This window comes from Delphinapterus leucas, chromosome 9 (assembly GCF_059928025.1).
Source record: "Delphinapterus leucas isolate spDelLeu-1000000601 "Yukka" chromosome 9, BTC_Dleu_Yukka2, whole genome shotgun sequence".
NCBI lineage: Eukaryota > Metazoa > Chordata > Mammalia > Artiodactyla > Monodontidae > Delphinapterus > Delphinapterus leucas.
The window spans coordinates 99,223,462-99,248,992 of record NC_143137.1 but is presented as its reverse complement, the minus strand read 5'-3'; the positions used below and the strand labels follow the sequence as shown (position 1 = coordinate 99,248,992).

Genomic DNA, 25,531 nt, shown 5'->3' with positions numbered 1-25,531 from the left:
ATTTGGCTAAAGCAGAACCCTTGACAAGACACTGACCTGGCTGAGCATTCAAGCTCCCACAGAGAAGGGAAACGGAGAGGAGACAGACTCAGTTCTGACTCACTCAGGGAGGTGGAGGGAAGAAGACATAATCGTATGTGTGAAAACCACAGACAGGGGAGGCCAGGCAAGAACAGGTATGTGCCACAGACTTGAGAGAGATCATTTCAAAAATGTCCCCCCAGATCTACCATGATTGAATGGCAAATGACTCTGGAGTCCAAAGCATTTTAAAATCACAATCAATCAATGGAACAGGATAGAAAGTCCAGAAATAAACCCACACACCTATGGTCAATTAATCTACGACAAAGGAGGCAAGGATATACAATGGAGAGAAGACAGTCTCTTCAATAAGTGGTTCTGGGAAAACTGGACAGCTACATGTAAGAGAATGAAATTAAAACATACTTTCACACCATACACAAAAATAAACTCCAAGTGGATGAAAGACCTAAATGTAAGGCTGGATACGATACAACTCTTAGAGGAAAACATAGGCAGAACACTCTTTGACATAAATCAAAGCAAGATCTTTTTCAATCCACCTCCTAGAGTAATGAAAATAAAAACAAAAATAAACAAATGGGATCTAATTAAACTTAAAAGCTCTTGCACAGCAAAGGAAATCATAATCAAAATGAAAAGATAACCTTCAGAATGGGAGAAAATATTTGCAAACGAAGCAACCGACAAGGGATTGACCTCTAAAATATACAAACAGCTCATGCAGCTCAATATCAAAAAAACCAACAACTCAATCAAAAAATGGGTGGAAGATCTAAATAGACATTTCTCCAAAGAAGATATACAGGTGACCAAAAAGCACATGAAAAGATGCTCAACATCACTAATTATTAGAAAAATGCAAATCAAAACTACAATGAGGTATTACCTCACACGAGTCAGAATGACCATCATCAAAAAATCTACAAACAAGAAATGCTGGAGAGGGTGTGGAGAAAAGGGAACCCTCCTACACTGTTGGTGGGAATGTAAATTGGTGCAGCCACTATGGAGAACAGTACGAAGGTTCCTTAAAAAACTAAAAATAAAACTACCATTATGACCCAGCAATCCCACTCCTGGGCATGTACCCAGAGAAAACCATAATTCGAAAAGACACATGCACCCCAATGTTCACTGCAGCACTGTTTACAACAGCCAGGATATGGAAGCAACCTAAATGTCCATCAACAGAGGAATGGATAAAGAAGCAGTGGTACATGTATACGATGGAATATTACTCAACCATAAAAAAAGAATGAAATAATGCCATTTGTAGCAACATGGATGGGCCCAGGGACTGCCATACTGAGTGAAGTAATTCAGACAGAGAAAGGCAAATATCATATGATATCGCTTACATGTGGAATCTGAAAAAGGGCACAAATGGGCTTATGTACAAAATAGAAGTAGAGTCACAGATGGAGAAAACCAACTTATGGTTACCAGGGGGTGAGGGTGGGAGGGATAAATTGGGAGATTGGGATTGACAGGTACACACTACTATATATAAAATAGATAACTGATAAGGACCTACTGTATAGCACAGGGAACTCTACTGAATACTCTGTAATGGCCTATATGGGAAAAGAACCTAAAACAGGTGGATATATGTATATGTATAACTGATTAACTTTACTGTACACTTGAAACTAACACAACATTGTAAATCAACTATACGCCAATAAAAATTTTTTTAAAATAATAAAATTATTATTTCAACTCCATAATCGCAAATAAGCAGGGTGATAAGAAAAATTTCTAAGGTCCCAGGGCTTCCCTGGTGGCGCAGTGGTTGAGAGTCCGCCTGCCGATGCAGGGGACATGGGTTCGTACCCCGGTCCAGGAAGATCCCACGTGCCGCGGAGTGGCTGGGCCTGTGAGCCATGGCCACTGGGCCTGCGTGTCCGGAGCCTGTGCTCCGCAACGGGGGAGGCCACAACAGTGAGAGGCCCGCGTACCACAAAAAAAAAAAAAGGTCCCAAACCAAGCCAATGTGACTGATCCTACACAACAAAATTGAAAGTGGGAATATCCTCAGAAACAAACGCAGAATGGAATCAGGTAAAATAAAGCCCAACAGAGCTGAAGCTTGGTACAGACTCTGAACCAAAGAACCTTTTAAGTATATGCATGGGGGGTTAAAGAAGATTCAGAAACAAAGCAAATGGGCAAGAGAAAGACCTCCAATCTTATTCTCTGTCAAAGCGAATGATTTGCAAAACTGAAACAGAGATTGAAACATGAGTGAGAGAAAATGAAACTCCGAGATAAGTCAGAACTGACTGGGCTTTGGGGAGAGCATTCAGATGGCCTGACTGACACAGTACCACACTGTAGAAAGTGAGAAAGGAAACCTGTATTTAAGCCCTATAGTAATACTATGAGGTATATATTATTTATTCCCAATTTATAGATTCAAAAGCTGATGGCCAAAGATATTATGTAACTTGCCCAGGGATCTTCTCCCACTGGACACTGCCGGATCTGTAAGCCCCGAAGGGTCCGTCCTGCATCCCAGGATGTGTAGAGGCGGCAGTGAGGACAGATGGCAGCGGGGGGACCGACCTGAGCTCCAGCATGCTGCTAAGCATGAAGGTAAACCAGGAGCCTCCGTCTTTGTGATTTTTTGTCACAAGAGATTACTCTTAAAAATAATTTTAGGCTGGCTGAATTAGGGTGTGTGTTACTTGCAGCCAAAACACCTGAGCTAATTCTTGCAGAGCACATTCTCATGACCAATAGACAAGTGTCCCCCCTTCATAACTTTCCCCCTTTCCTCTAAGCCTTCTGGTTTAATTTTGTTTTATGTTGCATCTATTCATGTTGCTAAATTGTCTCAGCTACCAAAAATACTTTTTCAGTTCATCCTCCAGGAATTTTTTTTAGGTATATAATGATACACTGTTTACAAAGAGAGTTTTGTTTCTCCTTCCTAATGATTAAATATTTTCATGTTAATACTTAAGCCAAGAATTTCTAGAACAGTGTTAAATATTGATACTAAATATCCTAATTTTATTACTTTTACTGTTACCCTAAGTATGTTGTTGGCAGCAGTTCTACAGTACAAAGTGAATTCATTAGACAATTACTAAACATTCCCATTGGGACTTCCTTGGTGGTCCATGGGCTAAGACTCCGTGCTCCCAATGCAGGGGGCCTGGGTTTGATCCTTGGTCAGGGAGCTAAATCCCACACGCAGCAACTAAAGGTCATGCATGCTGCAACTAAGACCCAGCACAGCCAAATAAATAAATAAATAATTTTAAAAATATACATTAAAATAACGTCATTGCTGGTAACACTGGGCTTAGCGTGTATCATTGAGGACTTGGTCCTCACCTCCAAGGACCCCAAACATACACTCTAAGTCTCTGTTATATTAAGAAAGAGCCTTACGTTTCTAGATGTACTACAGTTTACATTACTACTTTTGAGTTTTGATAAGAAATGTATATTGAACTTTGTCAACAGCCTTTTCAGCATCTACTGAGATACTCACTGATCTTTTCAAAAATTAAAACAAACCTAGAGAATGTTTATTGGTTATAAACAAATCACTCAAACCTGAGATCAGTTGATGGACATTTTAGGTTCAAGCAAAACAGCACTTTCACCGCTCCATGTTTTCTACACCACAAAGCACTCACCATAAGTCGTTTCCATCCATCACCATACAGTTGGCCCCTTCACCCATTTTGCCCACACTGCTTCCCCTCTGGTAACCACTAATCTGTTCTCTGTATCTATGATTTGGCTTTTGTTTTGTTCGTTCATTTGTTTTATTAGATTTTACATATGAGTGAAATCATACAGTTTTTGTCTTTCTTCATCTGACTTATTTCAAAAAGCATAATATCTTCAAGGTCTTCCTATGTTGTTACGAATGGCAGGATTTAATTCTATTTTTATGGCTGAGTTGTATTTCATTGTGTATATATACCACATCTTTATTCATTCATCCACCGATGGGCACTTAGGTTGTGTCCATGTCTTGGCTATTGTAAATAATGCTGCAGTGAACATAGGGGTGCATAATCTTTTTGATCTAGGGTTTTCATGTTCTTTGGATAAAAACCCAGAGGTGAAATAGCTGGGTCATTTGATAGTTCTATTATTAACTTTTTGCGAAATCTCCATACCGTTTTCAATAGTCGCTGCACCAATTTACATTCCGATCAACAGTGTACGAGGGCTCCCTTTTCTCCCCATCCTCTCCAACATTAGTTATTTTTTGTCTTTTCAATAATAGCCACTGTAACAGGTGTAAGGTGATATCTCATTGTGGTTTTGATTTGCATTTCCCTAATAATTAATGATGGCTAACGTTTTTTTTTTTTTTTGCGGTACGCGGGGCCCTCACCGCTGTGGCCTCTCCCGTTGCGGAGCACAGGCTCCAGATGCGCAGGCCCAGTGGCCATGGCTCACGGGCCCAGCCGCTCTGCGGCATGTGGGATCCTCCCGGACCGGGGCACGAACCCACGTCCCCTGCATCGGCAGGCGGACTCCCAACCATTGCGCCCACCAGGGAAGCCCCCGCTAACATTTTTTCATGTGCCTATTGGCCATCTGTATGTCTTCTTTGGAAAAATGTCTGTTGAGATCTGTCAACTTTTAATCAGATTTGTTTTTTGTTGTTGGGTGTATGAGTTCTTTGTATATTTTGGATATTAACCCCATATTGGATATATGATTTGCAAATACCTTCTCCCTTTCAGCAGGCTGTCTTTTTGTTTTGATGATAGTTTCCTTCACTGTGCAGAAGCTTTTTAGTTTGATGTTGTCCCATTTGTTGATTTTTTATTTTGTTTCTCTTGCCTTTGAATTTAGATCCACAAAAACATCACTAAGATAGATGTCAATGAGGTTACCACCTATGTTTTCTTCTAGGAGTTTTATGGTTTCCTCTTATATTCAAGTCTTTAATAAAATTTGAGCTAATTTTTGTATATGGTGTAAAACAGGGGTCTTTTGCATGTGGCTGTCCAGTTTTCCCAACTGCATTTATTGCAAAAGATTATCCTTTCTCAATTGTATGTTCTTTGTCATAATTTAATTGTGCATATATGTGTGGGTATATTTCTGGGCTCTCTACTCTGTTCCATTCACCTATGTGTCTGTTTTGACTACTGTAGCTTTGTAGTATAGTTTAAAACCAGGGCACGTGATATGTCCAGCTTTTTTCTTCTTTCTCAAGATTGTTTTGGCTATTTGGGATCTTTTGTGTTTCTATACAAATTTTAGAATTATTTGTTCTAGTTCTGTGAAAAAATGCCATTGGAATTTTGATAGGGACTGCAATGAACCTGTAGATTGCTTTGGGTAGTATGGACATTTTAACAACATTAATTCTTCCAGTACATAAACATGGAGTATTGTTCCCTTTATTTGTGTCTCCTTCAATTTCTTTCATCAGCATCTTATAGCTTGTAGTGTATAGGTCTTTCACTTCCTTGGTTAAATTTATTCCAAGGTATTTTATTCTTTTTTGAGGCAATCATAAATGGGGCTGTTTTCTTAATTTCTCTTTCTGATAGTTTATTAGTATATCATTGAGGACTTGATCCTTGCCTTCAAGAATGCTCAAGGAACACATACTCTAAGTCTTTATTATATTAAGAAAAAGACTTACATTGCTACTTACATTACTAGTTAAAACTACCTTATTAGTTTTGAAAGAGTTTTGGTGAGGAATGTATATTAAATTTTATCGACAGTCTTTTCAGCATCCACTGAGGTACTTGTTGCATTTTTCGTTGCCTTTTTGTTATTGTAAAATACACATAACATAAAATTTACCATCTTAACCATTTTTAAGTATACAGTTCAGTGGCATTAAATACACTCACATTGTTGTGCAACCATCACCATGATACATCCCCATAACTCTCTTCATCTTGTAAAACTGAAAATCTACATCCATTAAATAGTAACTTCCCCCAAATCCACTCCCTCAAGCCCTAGTCAACCACCACTACATTTTCTGCCTTTATGATTCTGACTACTCTAAGTACCACATATAAGTGGAATCATACAGTATTAGTCTTGTAACTGGCTTATTGCACTTAGAATAATATCTTCAAAATTCATCCATGTTGTAGCATATCAGAATTCCCTCCCTTTTAAGGCTGAATAATATTCCATTGTGTGTATTTACTTATCCATTCATCAGTTGATGGACACTTGGGTGCTTCCACAGTTTAGTAATTGGGAATAATGCTGCTATGAACATGGGTGTACAAGATTCTTCGAGATTCTGCTTTCAATTTTTCTGGGTATGTACCCAGAAGTGGAATTGCTGGATTGTATGGTAATTCTATTTTTAATTTTTTGAGGAACCTCCATACTGTTTCCACAATGGCTGTACTATTTTACATTCCCACCAGCAGTGCAAAAGGTTCCAATTTCTCCACATCCTTGCCAACACTTGTTTTCTGTTTTTTGATAGTAGCTATCTTAATGGGTGTGAGGTGGTATCTTATAGTTTTTTTTTTTGGCTGCGTTTGGGTCTTCGTTGCTGCGCATGGGCTTTCTCTAGCTGTGGCGAGCAGGGGATACTCTTCGCCATGGTGCGTGGGCTTCTCATTGTGGTGGCTTCTCTTGTGAAGGGTGGGCTCCAGGCATGTGGCCTTCCGTAGTTGTGGCTCGCAGGCTCCAGAGCGCAGCCTCAGTAGTTGTGGTGCACGGGCTTAGTTGCTCCGCGGCACGTGGGATCCTCCTGGACCAGGGCTCGAGCACATGTCCCCGGCATCGGCAGGAGGATTCTTAACCACTGCCCCACCAGGGAAGTCCCTATCTTGTAGTTTTGATTTGTATTTCCCTAATGATTAGTGAGCATCTTTTCATGTACTTGCTAGCCATTCATATCTTCTCTGGAGAAATGAGCATTCAATTCCTTTGCCCATTTTTGAATAGGGTTGTTTTATTTTTTCATTGTTGAATTTTAGGAGTTCTATATTTAATCTGGATATTAATTGCTTATCAAATATATGATTTGCAAATATTTTCTCCTATTGTGGAGGTAGCCTTTTAACTCTATTCATAGTGTCCTTTAATGCACAATTTTAAAAATTTTTCATGAAGTCCAATTTGCCTGTTTTTTTATTTTATTACCCACACCTTTGGTATCATGTCCAAGAAATCACTGCTGACTCTAATGTTCAGACACTTTGTCCTTGTTTTCTTCTAAGAGTTTTATTGTTTTAAGTCTTACATTTAGGTCCTTGATCCACTTTGAGTTAACTTTTGTATGTGGTGTTAGGTAAGGGTCCAACTTGATTCTTTTGCATGTGGATATTCAGTTTTCCCAGCACCATTTGTTGAAAATACTGTCCTTTCCCCATGGAGTGGTCTTGGTACCCTTGTCAAAAAACATTTGACCATACACATGAGGGTTTACTGTTGGGTTCTCCATTCTACTCTGTTGGTCTATATGTCTGCCTTTATGCCCTCACCAGACTGTTTTGATTAATGTAGCTATGTAGTAAATTTTGAAATCAGGAAGTGTGAGTCCTCCAATTTTTTCTTCTTTTTCAAGACTGTTTTGGCTATTTGGGGTCCTCTGAGATTCCATATTAATTTTAGGATGGGTTTTTCTACCTGGAAAAAAATCACTGGGATTTTAATTGGATTTGCATTGAATCTGTATTTCATATCGGGTGGTACTGACATTTTAACAATACTGTCTTCCAATCAATGAACACAAAATCTGTTTCCATTTATTTACATCTTTTAAAATTTCTTCAGGCAATGTTTTATAGTTTTCATTGTACAAGACTTTCACCTTCTTGGTTAATTAATTCCTAATTATTTTCTTCTCCTTGATGTTATTACTAATGGATTTTTTGGGTAATTTCCTTCTCATGTTGTTCATGTATAGAAACTTAACTGATTCTTGTGTGTTGACTTTGTGTCCTGCTACTTTGCTGAATTCATTTATCATTTCTAACAGTTTTGTTTTCTAGAATCCTTACGTTTTACTACACACAAGATCATATTAGCTGAAAAGAGAGACAATTTGACTTCTTTCTCTCTAGTTTTGATGTCTTTATTTTTCTTGCTTTATTCCTTTGGCAAGAATTTCCAGCACTATGTTAAAGAGAAATGGTAAAAGCAGGTATCCCTTGCCTTGTTCCTGATCTCTGAGAAAAAATTTTCAGTCTTGATGTGAGTTTTTCATATATGGATTTTATGAGGTAGTTTCTATTCCTAGTTTATTGAGTGTTTTGATCATGAAAGGGTGTTCCATTTTGTCATTTTTTCTGCATCAATTGATAAAATCATTTCTTTCCTTCATTATGTTGACAGGATGTATTACTCCAACCAATTTTTATATGTTGAACCATTCTTACATTACAGGAAATGTTTGCTACTATTTTGTTGAGGATTTTTACATGAATGTTGATCATTGTAATTTTTTTTTTTGTAGTGTCTTTGTCTGGCTTTGGTGTCAGGATAATGCTGGCCTCACAGAATGAGTTAAGAAATGTTCCTACCTCTTCAATTTGGGGGGAAAGTGTGAGAAGGATTGATACTAGTTCTTCAAATATTTGGTAAAATTCACCACTGAAGCCATTAGGTCCAAGGCTTTACTTTGTTTGGAGTTTTCTGATGACTGATTCAGTCTCCTTACTAGTTATAGGTCTATTCAGATTTTCGATTTCTTCATGATTTAGTTTTAGTAGGTTTTATGTTTCTAGAAATTTGTCCTATCTAGTTAACCCATTTTTTTGCTGTACAATTGTTCTCTCGTATAATCATTTTTATTTCTGTAGAATTGGTAGTAATGTCCTACTTTCATTTCTGATTCTAGTAGTTTATGCCTTGTATTTTTCTTCCTAAGGAAAAAAAAAAAATATATATATATATATATATAGCTACCCAGCTCTCTTTTGGTTACTATTTAAAGATAAGGAATATATTTTCCTTCCTTTCATTTTCAACCTGTTTGTGTTTTGGGGTCTGAAATGTACGATGCAGTGAAAGTGATACAAATTCAGTAGAAACCATACTTTGAATTTTGATCTTTTCCTGGGCTAGTGATATGTGATAAGATCCTGTCTCATGATTCTGGACAGTGGCAGCTAACCACAGCTCCCAGTCAGCCATGTGATCACAAGGGTAAAGAGCCGGTTCACTCACAACCATTCTGTACCCAGACAACCATTCTGTTTCTCACTTTCTGTACAGTATTCAATAAATTACATGAGATATTCACACTTTATTATTAAATAGGCTTTGTGTTAGATGACTTTGCCCAACTGTAGGGTAGTGTAAGTTTTCTGAGCACATTTAAGATAACTAGGCTAAGCTATGATGTTCAATAGGTTAAGTGTATTAAATGCATTTTCAACTTATTATATTTTCAATTTAAGATGGGTTTCTGGGGGAAATCCCTGGTGGTGCAGTGGTTAAGAATCTGCCTGCCAATGCAGGGGACATAGGTTTGAGCCTTGGTCCAGGAAGATCCCACATGTCGCGGAGCAACTAAGCCTGTGCGCCACAACTACAGAGCCTGCGAGTCACAACTACTGAGCCCATGCACCACAACTACTAAAGCCCGAGCACCTAGTCCCTGCTCTGCAACAAGAGAAACCACCGCAGTGAGAAGCCCGTGCACCACAACAAAGAGTAGCCCCCGCTCATTGCAACTAGAGAAAGCCCACGCGCAGCAACAAAGACCCAACGCGGCCAACGATATAAATAAATAAATAAGTAAATAAATAAATAAATAAAACAAAAACAATAAGATGGGTTTCCAGGACCCTATCACAAGCCGAGGAAGATCTGTGTTTGGATCACGTGTTTATCCATTCTGCCAATCTCTGTCTTTTGACTGGAGAGTTTAATCCATTTACATTTGAAGTATTTACCAGTAAGGAGGGATTTACTTCTGTCATTGTGCTATTTGTTTTCTATATGCTTTATAGCTTTTTTGGCCCTCATTTTCTGCATTATTGACTTCTTATGTTTTTAGTGGCGTTTTTGAAGTGCAATGTTTTATGTTTAGTGGAGCTTTTGAAAGCAATGTTTAATTCCTTTCTCATTTCTTTTTGTGTATTCTATAGCTGTTTCTTTGTGGTTAACATCCTACTGTTAGACACTGTTCAGTCATCCATCAGTTCCAGGACCCCCTGAAGACATGAACGTCTGTGGATGCTCAAAGTCCTTTATAGAAAATTATATAGTATTTGCATATAACCTATGCACATCCTCCTGTTTACTTTAAGTCATCTCTAGATTACTTATAATACCTAACACCATGTAACTGCTATGTAAATAGTTGCCAGCATGTGTCAAATTCAAGTTTTGCATTTTGGAACGTTCTGAAATTGTTAAAAAATATTTTTGATCGACCGTTGGTTGAATCCATGTATGCAGAACCCGTGGATACAGAGGGCTCACTGTAATTTGAATTTATACCAGCTTAACATCAATAACATACAAAAACTGCTCATTTTCCGTTCTGTCCCCACCCTTTTCAGTGGTTGCTGTCACAAAATCACATCTTCATATGTTGTGTGCTCTCTAAAACATAAACTAATAATTCTTTTAAATGTATTAATCTCTTAAATTATGTAGAAAAGAAGATTTGGAGTTACAATCAACATTATAGCAATACTAGCTTTTGTCCTAATAACTATTTTTTTCTTTAAACATAATAGTCTATTAAATCATGTAGAAAACAAAAAGTAAAGTACAAACCACTGCTACAATAATACTGGCTTTATAATTGCCCAGGTATTTACCTTTATTGAGATCTTCATTTCTCCATACAGCTTCAAATAACTGTCTAGTGCCCTTTCATTTCACTTGCAGGTCTCCCTTGAGCATTTCTTGAAGGGCAAGTTCTAGTGGTCATGAACTCCCTTGCTTTGATTTATCTGGGAAAGTCTTAAGTCCTCCCTCAATTTTGAAGGACACTTTTGCCAGATATAGGATTCTTGGTTGACAGTTTTTATTCTTTTATTTGAATGTATTGTCCCACAGCCTTCTGGCCTCCATAATTTCTGATGAGAAATCTGCTCATAATCATATCAAGGATCCCTTGTTTGTGATGACTTGCTTCTTCCTGCTACTTTCAAGATTTTCTCTTTGTGCTTGGCTTTTGAAAGTTGATTATGTGTCTTGGTGTGGGTCTCTGAGTTCCTCTTACTTGGAGTGGTTGTTTATATTCATGTCTTCCATCAAATTTTGGAAGTTTTTGGCCATTATTTCTTTAAATAATGCTCCTTTTATCTCTTTTCTCCTTCTGAGACTCCCACCCCACGATGCCTATGCTGATCTGCTTGATGAAGTCCCACAGGTCTGAGGCTCTGTTCACTTTTCTTCAATCTTGTTTCTTTCTGTTCCTCAGACTACATAATTTCCATTGTCATATCTTCAAGTTTGTTGATCCTTTCTTCTGTCTACTCAAATCTGCCTTTGAATCCTGTAGTGAATTTTTCATTTTGGTTATTGTACTTTTCAGCTTCAGAATTTTTTGTTCATATCTTTTTAGGGTTTCTTTTTATTGATATTTCTATTTTGTAGACACATTTTTTTGTTTTTGTTTTGATTCTCTCCACATCTTACTTTTGTTCTCTGAGCATCTTTAAGACACTTGCTTCAAAAGATTTGTCTAAGGCTTCCCTGGTGGTGCAGTGGTTGGGAGTCCGCCTGCCGATGCAGGGGACGCAGGTTCGTGCCCCGGTCCGGGAAGATCCCACATGCTGCGGAGCAGCTGGGCCCGTGAGCCATGGCTGCTGAGCCTGCGCGTCTGGAGCCTGTGCTCCGCAACAAGAGAGGCCGCGATAGTGAGAGGCCTGTGCACCGCGATGAGGAGTGGCCCCTGCTCGCTGCAACTGGAGAGGGCCCATGCGCAGAAACAGGGACCCAACGCAGCCAAAAATAAATTAATTAATTTAAAAAAAAAGATTTGCCTAGCAGATGTGCTGTAGGTCTTTTTCAGGGACAGTCTGTTGATTTGATTTTTTTTCCTTTGGATGAACCATATTTTCCTGTTTCTTTCTATGCTTTTTTGATCACTGGACATTTGAATCGAATAATGTGATAACCCTGGAAATCAGATTCTCTCCCTTCCCCCGTGTTTGCTGTTTTTTGATTTTGTTTTTGCTTATTGTTTTGGGTTTTTGTTGCTGTTATTGTAGGCTGACTCTGTGCAGAGGAAAAGCCTGAGGTGTAAACTTGTCTTCTCAAGTCTTTTCTGAGCCTTTCACTGGGGATGTGCAGTCACTTACTAATTTTTCCTGTATACACAGTTGTTTTGAATGTTCTAGTATTTAATGCCTGGCTCCCAAGAGGGGAAAAAGTGAAAAATAAAGGGGTATGGGGAAGGGCACCAGACATTTAAATCCCCTGGAGGTCACTTCAGCTGGAAGGGGAGGTGCAACAACAGTGGCTGCCTCCTCTTTCCTCAGAAGCAGTAAACAGCAATCAGAGCACAGATCCCCAATATCTGGAGGACAGGGTCCTTTCTGCCGCCTGTCTGCTGCAGGCTGCCCCAGAATCCTGTGCACAGCTGCCTGCCATGCGGCCTAGGGTGAGGGATAGTTAGCTGCTACTGTGTCAAGAGCTGATACTGACCAAAATTAGCTGCAATTTACCCTCCAAGCTTTCCCCTGGAAGGTGCAAGCCTTCAACAGATTTCAGAGTTCCAAAGTAGTTACATCAGATAGATTCTGCCAGGACAGTTTTTGTCTAGGTGAGGGGAAAGAATCCTGGTGCTTCTGACTCCACCTTCTTCCCAGAATTTGCTGCCAATCATTGCTTTTTGATATAACTTGCAATGTTAACAGCTTGCTCTCTTAGGAAGATCGATGCTTGGACATGGTAGTTTACTTCTTTGACACATTGTTTAATTCAGTTTCCCAAGATTTTTGTATTTATGATCATTAAACATGATCCAATATAATTTTATTTTGGTTACACGAGTTTTACAAGTTACACTAGCTTTACAAAACAAATTAGGTAATTTCCATAACTTTCTATACTTGTAGTAATTCGTAAGCATTGACATGAACTGTTTCTTAAAAGTTTCAAAGATACCATATGAATTTGGAGCCATTCTGAGAGCTAACTCTTTGAAAACATCCTCAAACTCTTGCTTGCTTTGTGGACCACTGAAATTTTCAATATTCTAATGAATCTTTGGTAATGTACACTTTCCTATCTTACCAAAATTTTCCATTTCAGAAGTACTTCTTTGTAATTTTTAATCTCCTCTGGATATGTAATGTTTCAATTTATGATTTTAGTTTTTCTTTATCCAGCTTTACTAATTAGATTTATCAGGGATGGGACTGGCAATGTCATTTACTTTATTTAAAATTTACTTTATTGAAGTACAGTTGATTTACAACGTTGTGTTAATTTCTGCTGTACAGCAAAGTGACATATATATATATATATATATATATTCTTTTTTATATTCTTTTCCATTATGGTTTATTACAGGATATTGAATATAGTTCTCTGTGCTATACAGTAGGATCTTGTTGTTTATCCATTCTATACATAATAGTTTGCATCTGGAAATCCCGAACGCCCACTCCATCCCTCTCCCACCCCTTTCCCCCTTGGAAACCACAAGTCTGTTCTTTATGGCTGTGAGCCTGTTTCTGTTTTGTAGAGAAGTTCACTTGTGTCATATTTTAGAGTCTACATATAAGTGATATCATATGGTATTTGTCTTTCTCTTTCTGACTTACTTCACTTAATATGATAAGTCCATCCATGTTGCTGCAAATGGCATCATTTCATTCTTTTTATGACTGAGTAATATTCCATTGTGTATATATACCACATCTTCCTTAGCCATTTATCTGTCAATGGGCATTTAGGTTGCTTCCATGTCTTGGCTATTGCAAATACTGCTGCTGTGAACATAGGGGTGCATGTATCTTTTCCAATTATAGTTTTTTCTGGATCTATATTAGCAATATCATTTACTTGTATTGCCTTTCACCAAGCACTAACTTTTAGATCTGCAAATCAATTTTTCTTTTTCCTATAATTAATTTTTATTTTTTATTATGTACTTCTTACTGCTTTCTGTGAGTTTATTAATTTCTGAGCCTCTTTCAAGGAGAGGTCAGCTAATTCACTTTCTTATTTTAAGCTTGTAACAAAGAATAAGGCTATGAATTTACCTTTAAATGTCAGTTCACTTACATTGCATATGTTTTTGTATTAATTTTTCATTGATACGTCATTCACTGAGCCTGCGCGTCCGAAGCCTGTGCTCCGCAACGGGAGAGGCCACAACAGTGAGAGGCCCGCGTACCGCAAAAAAAAAAAAAAGAAAAAAGAAAGAAAGAAAAGAGGCTGCTGTGTGCAGGCAGCTCAGCTCCCAGGCCCCAGCCCACGCCTGACGCTGTGGGCCAAGCACACGTGGCATCTTGCATCTGTGGCCACACGGGACACTAAAAATCCATGTCATGAAGACAGAAGGAAAAGGAAATTCATTAGTCTTTTACCCATTTCTCTGATCTACTGTCTGCTTCTTGAAAAAAAAAAAATCAAAGGACTGACAACTCAGACTAAGCCAGATAAAATCTAGGTTTGGCCTCCCATTTTAACTGAAAATTTTCACTTTGCCCTATGCTGGAGCATAGATTTGAAGCTTTTCAAATCTTTCCAAATATGAAAGAATAAAAATCCACTTATGCATGAAAAGTGGTACTAACCCTGAGAGAAAGTTTAAGCTACAGCAACCTCGGAACTGTTATGGAAAACACATATTCTGATTTTTAGCAACGTCTTAAAAAATAATAAAAGAAAACCCGGTGGAGTGTTTGGTGGAATAAAACTATAAAACACAGACCAGCAAATGCCCATCTCAGCATCTCTGTGTCTAAAGGGCAGATGAGAGAGAGCTCTTCCCACGCTCAGTCCCCCAACTTCTTTCTTTTTTCTTTGAGGTGTGATCGACATACAAAAAGGTGAACATATGTAACGTCTACAACTTGATGAGTTTAGAAATCCATATACACCGTGAAGCCATCACCACAATATATGCCATAAACCTATCCATCACCTCCAAGCATTTCCTGCTGCCCTCTGAATTTGTGATGACACAACATAAGACCTCCACTCAGCAAAGGCGTGTGTATACGACACAGTATTACTAACTATAGGTCCCATGCTGTACAGCAGATCTTAGGACTTATCTTACAGAACCGGAACTCTGTAAAAACTGGAACAGAACTCTAGATGTCCGACTGTCTCCCTATGGCGTGTGATGAATAGAGGGAGCCCGCCCACACTCTGGAGGTGGGAAGCCTGACGGGGCAGGTGGCACGCAGGGAGCCACGCAGCCACTGGCCCACCACACGGGCCCAAAGACAGGAGCTCAAGGAGCAGTGCCTCCCCAGCCCTGCAGAGTCCCTGGCGCCCCCTGCCCCCAAAGGGAAGGGAAACATCTCACATGTAATTTCAAAACAAGGAACGGGCCCGTGTCCCGAGGGAAACTTGAATTCACTCACCACAGTATGTCTGAGGTTCAGGTAGTTAAAGCAGTGTTTTATAAGAATTAGGAAATCACGAATTCTTTTTGACCCTGGGGCACCACTCTGGGTAATGTTCCCTAAATAGGCCAAATGTAACTTGTGCAGACATGTCTATAGCAGCACAATTAATAAGTACTCACAATACTCATAAACGCACAGCAAACGCTTATTGAATGAACGAATGAAAAGCAAAACAAAAGAAAACAAATGATCAGCAAGGACAGACTATCTAAGCAAGTCACCATTTAGTAACACGATTAATATTTAGCCCAGAAGCATTAAGAATGTCACGGACAGTACAGTTTCTACATAAAAATTTACACATGAAATAATTTTTAGGAAAAAAAGAGCAAATAATGTGCTGCATAAACATGCATAAAAGATGCACCAATAATTAGGTAAGAATAAGAGGTGACAGACATACAACACAGCAGACATTGCACTTATTATCAGCACAAATGCACAGTAAGGTTGAGCATCAGAACTTAAATGAATAAACACGGCCTGAATTTTTTCTTCCAGCATATTCCGTGGCAGAGAACATGCTTACAGAGAACATGTAAACTGAAAGGAGGAGAGACAAGGACAGAGGGCTTGGCTGACCTGGAGTGGGGTTCGGGGGCTGCCTGGTGTAGGACACGTTGAACGCCGGCTCCTCGATCAGCGGCGGGGGGTACATGCGCCTCCGGATGAAGAAGCCGGCTCCACAGCAGAAAAGCACGCCCATCATCAGGAGGAACCTGGGCGAGAGCACAAGGTGAGGCCCCAGGCAGAGGCCCGGGCAGACGGCAGGGCTCCCTGGCTGGTCCTCCCCAACCACCTTCCCCCGGGACGGGCCCGGTGGAGCACACCAGGGAGACAGCTGGCTTGCAGAGCTCTAGGTGGCCCTGGATGGAGGCCACTCATGCTGAGAAGCTCTCGAAGTGAGCTTTCTGCTTCAAAAGCTCCAAATGGCTGTTGGCTTCACAGGGCTGGTGCAATTACCTTCCTGACCTCAACTCGATATTTTAGTCAAAACGGGAGATGCCTTTTCAATCCAGTTTGAACACTACTGCTGGTCTTCACTGTCTGTTTCCCCCATTTTTCTTTACTGTCAAAGCAAGAAGAGTAAGCACGTGATCCTTTCTAGCAGTTTTCTCTCCATTATTATATGAACATCCATAAAAAATATTTTTTTAAGTGCCCTTCCTAGAGTACTTCTTAATTACAGAGAAACTATAGGAATAGAGAAAACGCTCACAATCAATAAACAGGCTGTTTTTAAATCTCTAGGTTCTAAGTATGGCTGAACCTTCTACCATGACCCTACAGTCTAACGGACACAGAGCGGACGGCTAAGGATCAGACCTTTGTCCAAATCATCTAAGAATTCTCAGATGTATCACTGGCATTCAATAAATAATGAACGAATGAATGACTCTTCCCACCTCACATTTGCACTATACCTGTTTTTCTAGAAACAGGGGGCGTCATTCTGAGAAGGGCCGAGTTGTCTGTTCCACACAGACATAACTGAGAAACTTGCCCATCTCTAAACTGATACGACGATGGGACTCACAGAACCTTCCAGAACCTCACTCAACACGCACACACACTCTTGTAAAGGATGCACACACAGCAGAGCTGGCCATGTCATGGTCTAAAGGCACCTGTCCACACACAAATGAAATTTAAGAGGAGACAATAAAGCCTTCAAGAATAATTAACATAATGTTAAGGGTTAAATTAAGTCCATTAGTCAGTCAGTAAGCGTTTACCAGACAACCTTGGAACGCTGAACACGAACAAAGATCAGGGGCACCAGACAGGAAATGATTCAGGAAAAGGACTGAAATTGTGGCTTTCTGATCTCTCGTCTAATTCATTATTCATCCAACAAAAATTTTAAGCACCTGCCATGATCCCAGCACCAGTCTGTGCATTCCAGGGCGTAAGACAGGTGGGGTCTCCCCCTCACTGAACTTGAGTTCTCATAGGGGAGGGGGACAGTAAACAACAAATTAACAAAAGTGTTTATTTACAACTCTGACAGTGCTAAGAAAAGCAAGGATGCAACATAGGTTCGGGGTGGGAGTGGCGGGTAAAATATACATAACGCACAGCTGTGTTCATCATTTCAAGGGTACAGTTCACGCAAGCAGCGGGTTAACAAGGGCATCTGCCAGAGTGAGGGAGCTTCTTTTCCTTCAAAGCAACATCTGAGCTGAGCCTGAGTGATGGAAAGAAAGAGACAAATTGAAGGGAAGGGAAGGAGCTTTCTTTCTGGGTGGAAAGAACAGCACAGGTGCTCCCACAGGAAAAGCTGGGTGGGTGACAGACCCGGAGAGGACAGCTGTGAGCTGCAGATGGGGAGGGGGGTCAGAGGGGCGCAGTCTTGGGGAGCTAGAGGAATCCAAGGTGTGCAAAACAAGGCCCTCTCCGAAGTCAGATGCTGGAATCCAAAGGGGACAGCTTCATTTGGACTCCATGATAATCTTAACGTTCAACCCTGGGTCCAACTCTAAACACCTGAGCGGAAAGGTAAAGCACAGGGAGGCTAAATGCACATGAGGGTTTCCCTTCTCAGTAACACTACTGCTCACTCCCAAGGGACCAGGCTCTCTGGATTAGAAATGCAGAAGCCATACGAGATCTTGGTCTCTTCCATGAGACAAGCCAAAATGTTGGTTACACCGTCAAATGGAGTACATACTTCTTCCTAGACAAATAAAAGTGATACACACCTCACACCGTGGACTGCTGGAGAGCACACAGGTGCAAGCAAATAAGAACAAAGTCACATGGCAGGAGACCAGCTCCCGGCTTAGGGGGCAATTATCAGGCTCATTCCTCACTGAAGCAGTAGTGTGAGAGAAACTAACAAGGGTGCAGGGGAATGGGCTTCTGGTAACAGCGAGAGGAAGCAGGGTGTCGGTGAGGGCGTGCCACGGTAAGAAAGCAGCTCTTGGAAGTGCTGTGAGTTACAGGACGATTGTTTCCTAGACATTCTCTTCCACTGCTGAGCGGGTCTGGGGAGCTTCCCTGGGATCAAGAGAGGAAGTTTGTGCCTTTTCTGTCATCAAAAGTAATCCGGTTTCTTCAATTCAATTTGTTTTTCCAGTCCCTTCCTGCCTCCCCGCCGCAGCACTTGGAACAGCAGTTCTCAGCTCCCAATGCAGGCCCCAGGCAGCAGCAGAGCCCCTGCAGATCCAGGGCCGACCTGCCCCAGCCCCCAGCCCCGCGGGAGCCCTGGCAGCAGGGCTGCACTCACCTGCCAGGCTGCACTCTGTTGCAGTGTGCTCTCCAACTCTACACCTTTTCTGATCCTGGGGATTTCATTAGACTATCCTGGTTAAAGATTACTTAAGATTTTAGAGCTGGCAGGGACTTCTGAAAGCATTCTCCTCCAAAACCTCTTGTGTTATGGTAAGGAGCCCAGATTCCTCCAGAGTCAAGTGGGACCAGCTTGGAGAGCCGCCCTCCTTCAGCGTGATGCCCAGCTCCATCCTGCCAACCTCCTGCCCACCCTGCAAACCTGCCCCCACACCAGCTCCCCATCACCCCCTCACCAGGGGCATGCCTACGTCCCTGCCCGTGCAATGTGCTGGGCCCTTCGCAGGGAAGGCCCTCTCTGAGTGCAATGTGCTGGGCCCTTCGCAGGGAAGGCCCTCTCTGAGTGCGATGTGCTGGGCCCTTCGCAGGGAAGGCCCTCTCTGAGTGCGATGTGCTGGGCCCTTCGCAGGGAAGGCCCTCTCTGAGTGCGATGTGCTGGGCCCTTCGCAGGGAAGGCCCTCTCTGAGTGCGATGTGCTGGGCCCTTCGCAGGGAAGGCCCTCTCTGAGTGCGATGTGCTGGGCCCTTCGCAGGGAAGGCCCTCTCTGAGTGCGATGTGCTGGGCCCTTCGCAGGGAAGGCCCTCTCTGAGTGCGATGTGCTGGGCCCTTCGCAGGGAAGGCCCTCTCTGAGTGCGATGTGCTGGGCCCTTCGCAGGGAAGGCCCTCTCTGAGTGCGATGTGCTGGGCCCTTCGCAGGGAAGGCCCTCTTTGAGTGCGATGTGCTGGGCCCTTCGCAGGGAAGGCCCTCTCTGAGTGCAGTGTGCTGGGCCCTTCGCAGGGAAGGCCCTCTCTGAGTGCGATGTGCTGGGCCCTTCGCAGGGAAGGCCCTCTCTGAGTGCGATGTGCTGGGCCCTTCGCAGGGAAGGCCCTCTTTGAGTGCGATGTGCTGGGCCCTTCGCAGGGAAGGCCCTCTCTGAGTGCGATGTGCTGGGCCCTTCGCAGGGAAGGCCCTCTCTGAGTGCGATGTGCTGGGCCCTTCGCAGGGAAGGCCCTCTCTGAGTGCGATGTGCTGGGCCCTTCGCAGGGAAGGCCCTCTCTGAGTGCGATGTGCTGGGCCCTTCGCAGGGAAGGCCCTCTCTGAGTGCGATGTGCTGGGCCCTTCGCAGGGAAGGCCCTCTCTGAGTGCGATGTGCTGGGCCCTTCGCAGGGAAGGCCCTCTCTGAGTGCGATGTGCTGGGCCCTTCGCAGGGAAGGCCCTCTCTGAGTGCGATGTGCTGGGCCCTTCGCAGGGAAGGCCCTCTCTGAGTGCGATGTGCTGGGCCCTTCGCAGGGAAGGCCCTCTCTGAGTGCGATGTGCTGGGCCCTTCGCAGGGAAGGCCCTCTCTGAGTGCGATGTGCTGGGCCCTTCGCAGGGAAGGCCCTCTCTGAGTGCAGTGTGCCGGGCCCTTCGCAGGGAAGGCCCTCTCTGAGTGCGATGTGCTGGGCACTTCGCAGGGAAGGCCCTCTCTGAGGCCCGGTCAGAAGCTGTGCAGCTTTTTCCCCAACGTCTGTGGCATCAGAGGTTGCACGCCTTGTTTCCAGAACACTGGTCTAAAACTCTCCATGTGTCTAGACATCTGTCTGTTTCAGGAGCCCGGCTGCCGTGGGGCCTTCTCCATACCAGACACATAACTGAGAGAAGGAACCCATGGAGCGGAAACCAAGTGTCCTCTGACTGCAGCTGGGGCACCTCAGACTTGCATCTCAAGGTGCTGTCTGGCTGTATCCCCAGTTTAGAAGCTGCTATCTGGTATCAGAATCTCAACTCAAAGAACTCAACCAAACCTTCTGGTATCTGGCACCCCGACCTTGGAGACCTGCCCTCCTTCCACAGCTCTCATGAGATGCCTCTGTGTAGGGACCCACTGGCTCGCTGAGGTGCCCTGACCCTGACAAGTGACGCTGGCCAACAGCTCAGAAGCACCGGCTACCAGCTCAGGGAACGAACGCTTCCAGGGAAGGTCGACAGAAGCTGCTCTAGCAGCCAGGCCCTCAGAGCTCTCCTGGACTTTCCATTTTTCCTTCTTTCTAATCACGTGATGTCTAAACTTTGACACGTTTTCTCGTTTTTTAGGAGCATTTCCACAATCTCATCATCACTCGTCTGGTGTTTCAGGCCAACCTGAAGCACGGCTGATCCCTTTCGGGACCCTCGACCACAAGGCCCCGGGGAGGCAAGTTCTGAGGCGGCGCGTGTGTAAAGCCAGGCAAAGCTCTGAAATGCCCCCTCCCCCGGCCCTCCTCACCCCAGCTTTGGTACCAGTCCCTTCCACCTTGATAGGTACACAGAGGTGTTAACATGTGGAAAATCTCAGGGTAAAAAAGTTCTCCTTCTATTACAGAGTTTGAGGCACTAGCAACTAGGAGGTGGGGAGAAGCCAACACCAGCGTGGCACTGTTCAGGGCCCGATGTGACAGGTGAGTCCAGCCCCCAAATGGCCAAAGCCCCATCAAGGCGGTGGTGATGGTGAGAACGAAAAGAGGGTCTCCTATTAAAAGAAAACGGGGCAGGTGGAGTACCCACTTCCTGCTGGCTTCCCTAATCAAACATTAGGAACAGCTGTCAGGGGGCAAAGGCAAAAATCTCACCAGAAATTCAAGTGTCTGCCACCACATGCTCAGGAAAGGCCTTAAAGTCTTTAGACGTCAGGAATGTCAGAATCTGAAACCCATGAAGAAGCTTAAACCTTAAAGCTGGGTCCTAATCCCTCACGGGGTTTGCCTCGAAGACTGTACCTCCGCAGTGGTGCAGAGGAGAGCGTGGCAGGCACAGGAAATGCCCTTTTGGTTTTAGGCAAATCCTTTCCCACACGTACTCTGCCATCTCTGTCATCTGAAGCCTATCTCTTATCTACAGAGTCAAATGAATCTTCAGACAAACCTCTAAACAGGCATCCTCTGAGGGTGGCCACTCACGGGAGGTTCCTCTCCTTAGTGGAAACTCTGCATCCTATCCTTTTAGGACTCTGTCAGCTTTACTCCCTCATTCTCTCCCGAGGTCCAATCTTACAGACTCCAGACAGCTTTTCCAACTTCCCCCAGTAGAGCTGGAAGATGGGCAAGGATGCGGGCTGTCTGTCTGGAAAGTCAGGACTCAGCTGACACAATGCGAATACGGAAGATTTCCAGGCAGTGGAAACTTTATAACGAGATGGGCTGATTCTCTGATTAACACAACTGGCCTCAGCTCCATTTCAGAAATCGGTGGAGGAGCCGCTGAAGAACCAGGCTTCTGTACAGTCCAGCTTCCAAAAGAGTAAGTCTTCTTTCCGAGCCACAAGTCTGTGGAAATGGGGACGAGCTTTCTCCAAACTCCGTGAGCAGAAGTGCTTGACATGAAGCCAGCCCCAACGTACCTGCTTTCTTGAGGCCACCCAGAGACCACGGTGCCTCAGGGGGAGGTGATGTCACCTTGGCTGTGACAAACTGACCGGGCAGAGCCCTGGGGGAGGGCAGGGGGAGCATATGAGACCAGGAAGAGTCGTGACCTACCAAAAATACCAGAGCCTCTGTATGGAGAGGGCACGCACACAGCACCTGGAGCCACAGCAGTCCTCATAAGGGCGGCATCTGTGGGAGAGAGGGCACAGGCCGTCAGCATCCTGCGGAAGAAGGGCCAGACCAGTCGGGAGGTCCAGGCAGACTTCAGTGCAAAGGACAGAACTGCCACCACTGCATTTTAGGAAACTAGCGGAGCTGCGGTAGTCCAAACGGGTGGCCCAAACGGAAGGCGCTGAGAGGGACAGTGTCATGCAAAGCACCTGTCTGCTACATATCCTGTGGGCAGAATCACAGTGGTTTCCTTCCGGGGAGGCCCTGTAACTGGATGACCAAACACCTGCATGAAACCAGAGGGGAGCATCAGAGCGCTGTAGACCCTGCTCAGCGCTGACCCCCGTCAGAAGATGGGAATCTGTACCAACAAGGCCAGCGAGGTCAAGGGCAGAGGTTACGAAGTCAGACAAGTCAGGTGGTTTAGTCCTGGTCTTGCCACTTGCCAGCTGCAGGACTTCTAGCAAGTTATTCAACCGCTGTGAGCCTCAGTTTCCCCATAAGCAAAAGGGGTGGGTGGGCAGGAGCTCCTTACAGCACTGTTTTAAGTCTGAAGGCCAGCATCCTCGTGTGAAGTGCTGACAAGGGCCAGGGCTCCTCACACCTGTCCTGCCCCCGCGATGCTGACACTCACAGCGCTCAGCACCCTCCCTCCCCCAGAAGATCCCTGAGAAAGGCCCTCGCCCTCCCTCCGAGGGCAGGTCCAGAGCAGGGTCCAGGCTCCAAGCGGTTATTTTGGCCTCCTTCAATATTCCCACTCTTCTCCAGCCCCGCCTTCTTTATGAAAAGAGAGGAGCTGTGAAAACGTCTGCACTTTGGTTTTCACAGAGACACTTTCACTAAAGCAATTTCAATCCAAGTGGCAGTGGACTGGGTGTGTGCGAGGGTGGACAAGGCTGTTTCTCAATCATATTAAATGATCACAGAATTGTGATCTAGGTTCCTGGCAATTTTTTTCTTTTAAAAACAAAGAAGTAGTTGGGAGAAATGCACAATTTGATCCAAGACCTTGGACACAATTTGTAGGTAATTCCAGTACAAATTGACTTGTTTTATGTAGAAAAATATGTAGAAAATAGCTCCCTATAAAACATTAGTTAAGGGTTTCCCTGGTGGCGCAGTGGTTGAGAGTCCGCCTGCTAATGCAGGGGACACGGGTTCGTGCCCCAGTCCGGGAAGACCCCACATGCCGCAGAGCGGCTGGGCCCGTGAGCCGTGGCCGCTGAGCCCGCACGTCCAGAGCCTGTGCTCCACAATGGGAGAGGCCACAACCGTGAGAGGCCCGCGTACCGCAAAACAAAAACAAAACAAAACAAACAAACAAACAAAAACATTAGTTAAGATGGAGAGTTATGAGTTACAATGGAACTCAGTACACCTGAGCTCCAGCGCTGCTTTTCCTTCTTTGGCTCCTAGGGCTTTACCTCTAGGTTTTTAAACACCCAGCACCCAATCACTGCTAAATCCTCTATCATTTCAAGGACAAATTGAGCTGAGAGACCCCCACTGAACCACTGCCATCACACATACGCACACACACACACACGCTTCTCCACATGATCAGAAGTTTCCCGCCCATTCCTCCCACAGTCCATGAATATCTCATGATTTTGACGAGATGCTCCAATAAGCTGGTGACACAAGCTAATCTGCTTAACTTGACTTAACCAACCAAGATCTAGCAGAGCACTGAAGTGTGCGCTTCAAAACACTACTGGTTCCCACAACCCATGCATCTAACAAAAAGTCACTGAAGTGCCACTCTGAACTCGGTCTGTGCTGGGTCCTGGGGGTGGAGCAATGAAAACCCAGACAGAAGTCCCTGCCATGGAGGAGCTTTCTTTCTAGAAGAGGGAGACAAACAACAAGCAAGAAAAACATGAACTGGGTTAGATGGCAGTAAGTTCCACTGCGGTGAAAAATAAAGCAGAAGCCGGCGGATCAATAGCTCGGGGGAGGGAGTGGCGGATGATACAGTTTAAGACCAGGTGTCGGGGATGATTCACTGAGAGGGTTATGTTAGATTCATGATAAATGTGATAATGTGGTAGAGAGAATTCAGAGAGGGGCCCCAGATTCCTGCCCCCCCCAGAGTACATGGCCTGCATGATCTCCTGCCCTTAAATGTGGAGGGTCCTGTGAATATGATGGGATGGCCACTCCCATGATTATGGAACATTACATAAGGTGATATGTTGTGTAAGACGGCTGTAGCAGACCGGGGGCTCTCCTGCTGGCTTGAAGAAGAGAGCTAGGACTAAGGGTGATCTCCAAGAGTTGGGTGCAACCCCCAGCCAGTCAGCAAGGAAACTGGGACTTCAGTCCTACAACCTCAAGGACAGGAATTCTGCCATCAACCTGAACGAATTTACAAACCACCTCTTGGTTTCAGCTCTGTGATACCTGGAGCAAGGGACCCAACAGTGCTGTGCCCAGACTTGTTATCTGTAGGACTTGTAAGATAATAAATACATGTGGCTTCAATCAGCTTAGTCTCTAGTGATCTATTACTCAGCCATGGAGAACTCATACAAATGAGAACGAAGGTTATAGGCTTTGGTCACATCCTACATTCTAGATGGCAGGTCAGTGCTTCACAACTGTCTTATTTAACACACAAGGTAAACATTATCAACCCCATGTTTGAAATAAGCTCAGAAAACAAGGCGCTAGGGATGTCACGCCTCCTCTCAGCCCAGGTCACTGTCTGCTGAAGCCAAGAAAGGATCTGGTCAGTATTTCAGGAAGGCATTTTGCATAGACACTGCCTCTTCAGTGACACTGAGTCTTCTGTCACCAAAGGGCCACTTTCTCAGATCCCACTTGATATTCCTATTCTTCCAGGGCTCTGCTTAACAAGCTGCTGTGGACATCAGCACGAGGGTGTGTCGTGACTGTGCTCACGAACAGTGACCGTGTAAGACTCCACAACCATTTAGCTCATGCGAACAAACCAACTGGAGAGGACTAAGAAGGGCAGTGGAGGGATGCCTAAGAAAGTGAAAGGGGGTGAGAAGGTGTAGAGGGGAAGGTGATGTTTAATGTGGCAGAATTTAAAGTTTCCCAGAAAGCAAACCAAGCCCAGAAGAAACAGGAGGGAAAGGTGGAAATTCGGCAAGACCATGGTAACA

General features: G+C 43.8%; 1 protein-coding gene across 5 annotated transcripts in view; it reads right to left on the bottom strand.

Moving 5' to 3' along the window:
* Positions 1-25,531, bottom strand: part of VOPP1 (VOPP1 WW domain binding protein) — a 103,118-nt gene that overhangs the window by 10,019 nt on the left and 67,568 nt on the right. For 3 of the 5 annotated variants that reach the window (XM_089917900.1, XM_022593167.3, XM_089917903.1), the window contains 2 exons: positions 22,341-22,418; positions 16,161-16,297 (listed from right to left, as the gene is read on the bottom strand). In XM_089917900.1, coding sequence (XP_089774026.1) covers positions 16,161-16,297; positions 22,341-22,418 — 215 coding nt within the window. The remainder of the gene's footprint in view (positions 1-16,160; positions 16,298-22,340; positions 22,419-25,531) is intronic. The other 2 variants (XM_089917901.1, XM_089917902.1) reach the window with 1 other exon arrangement.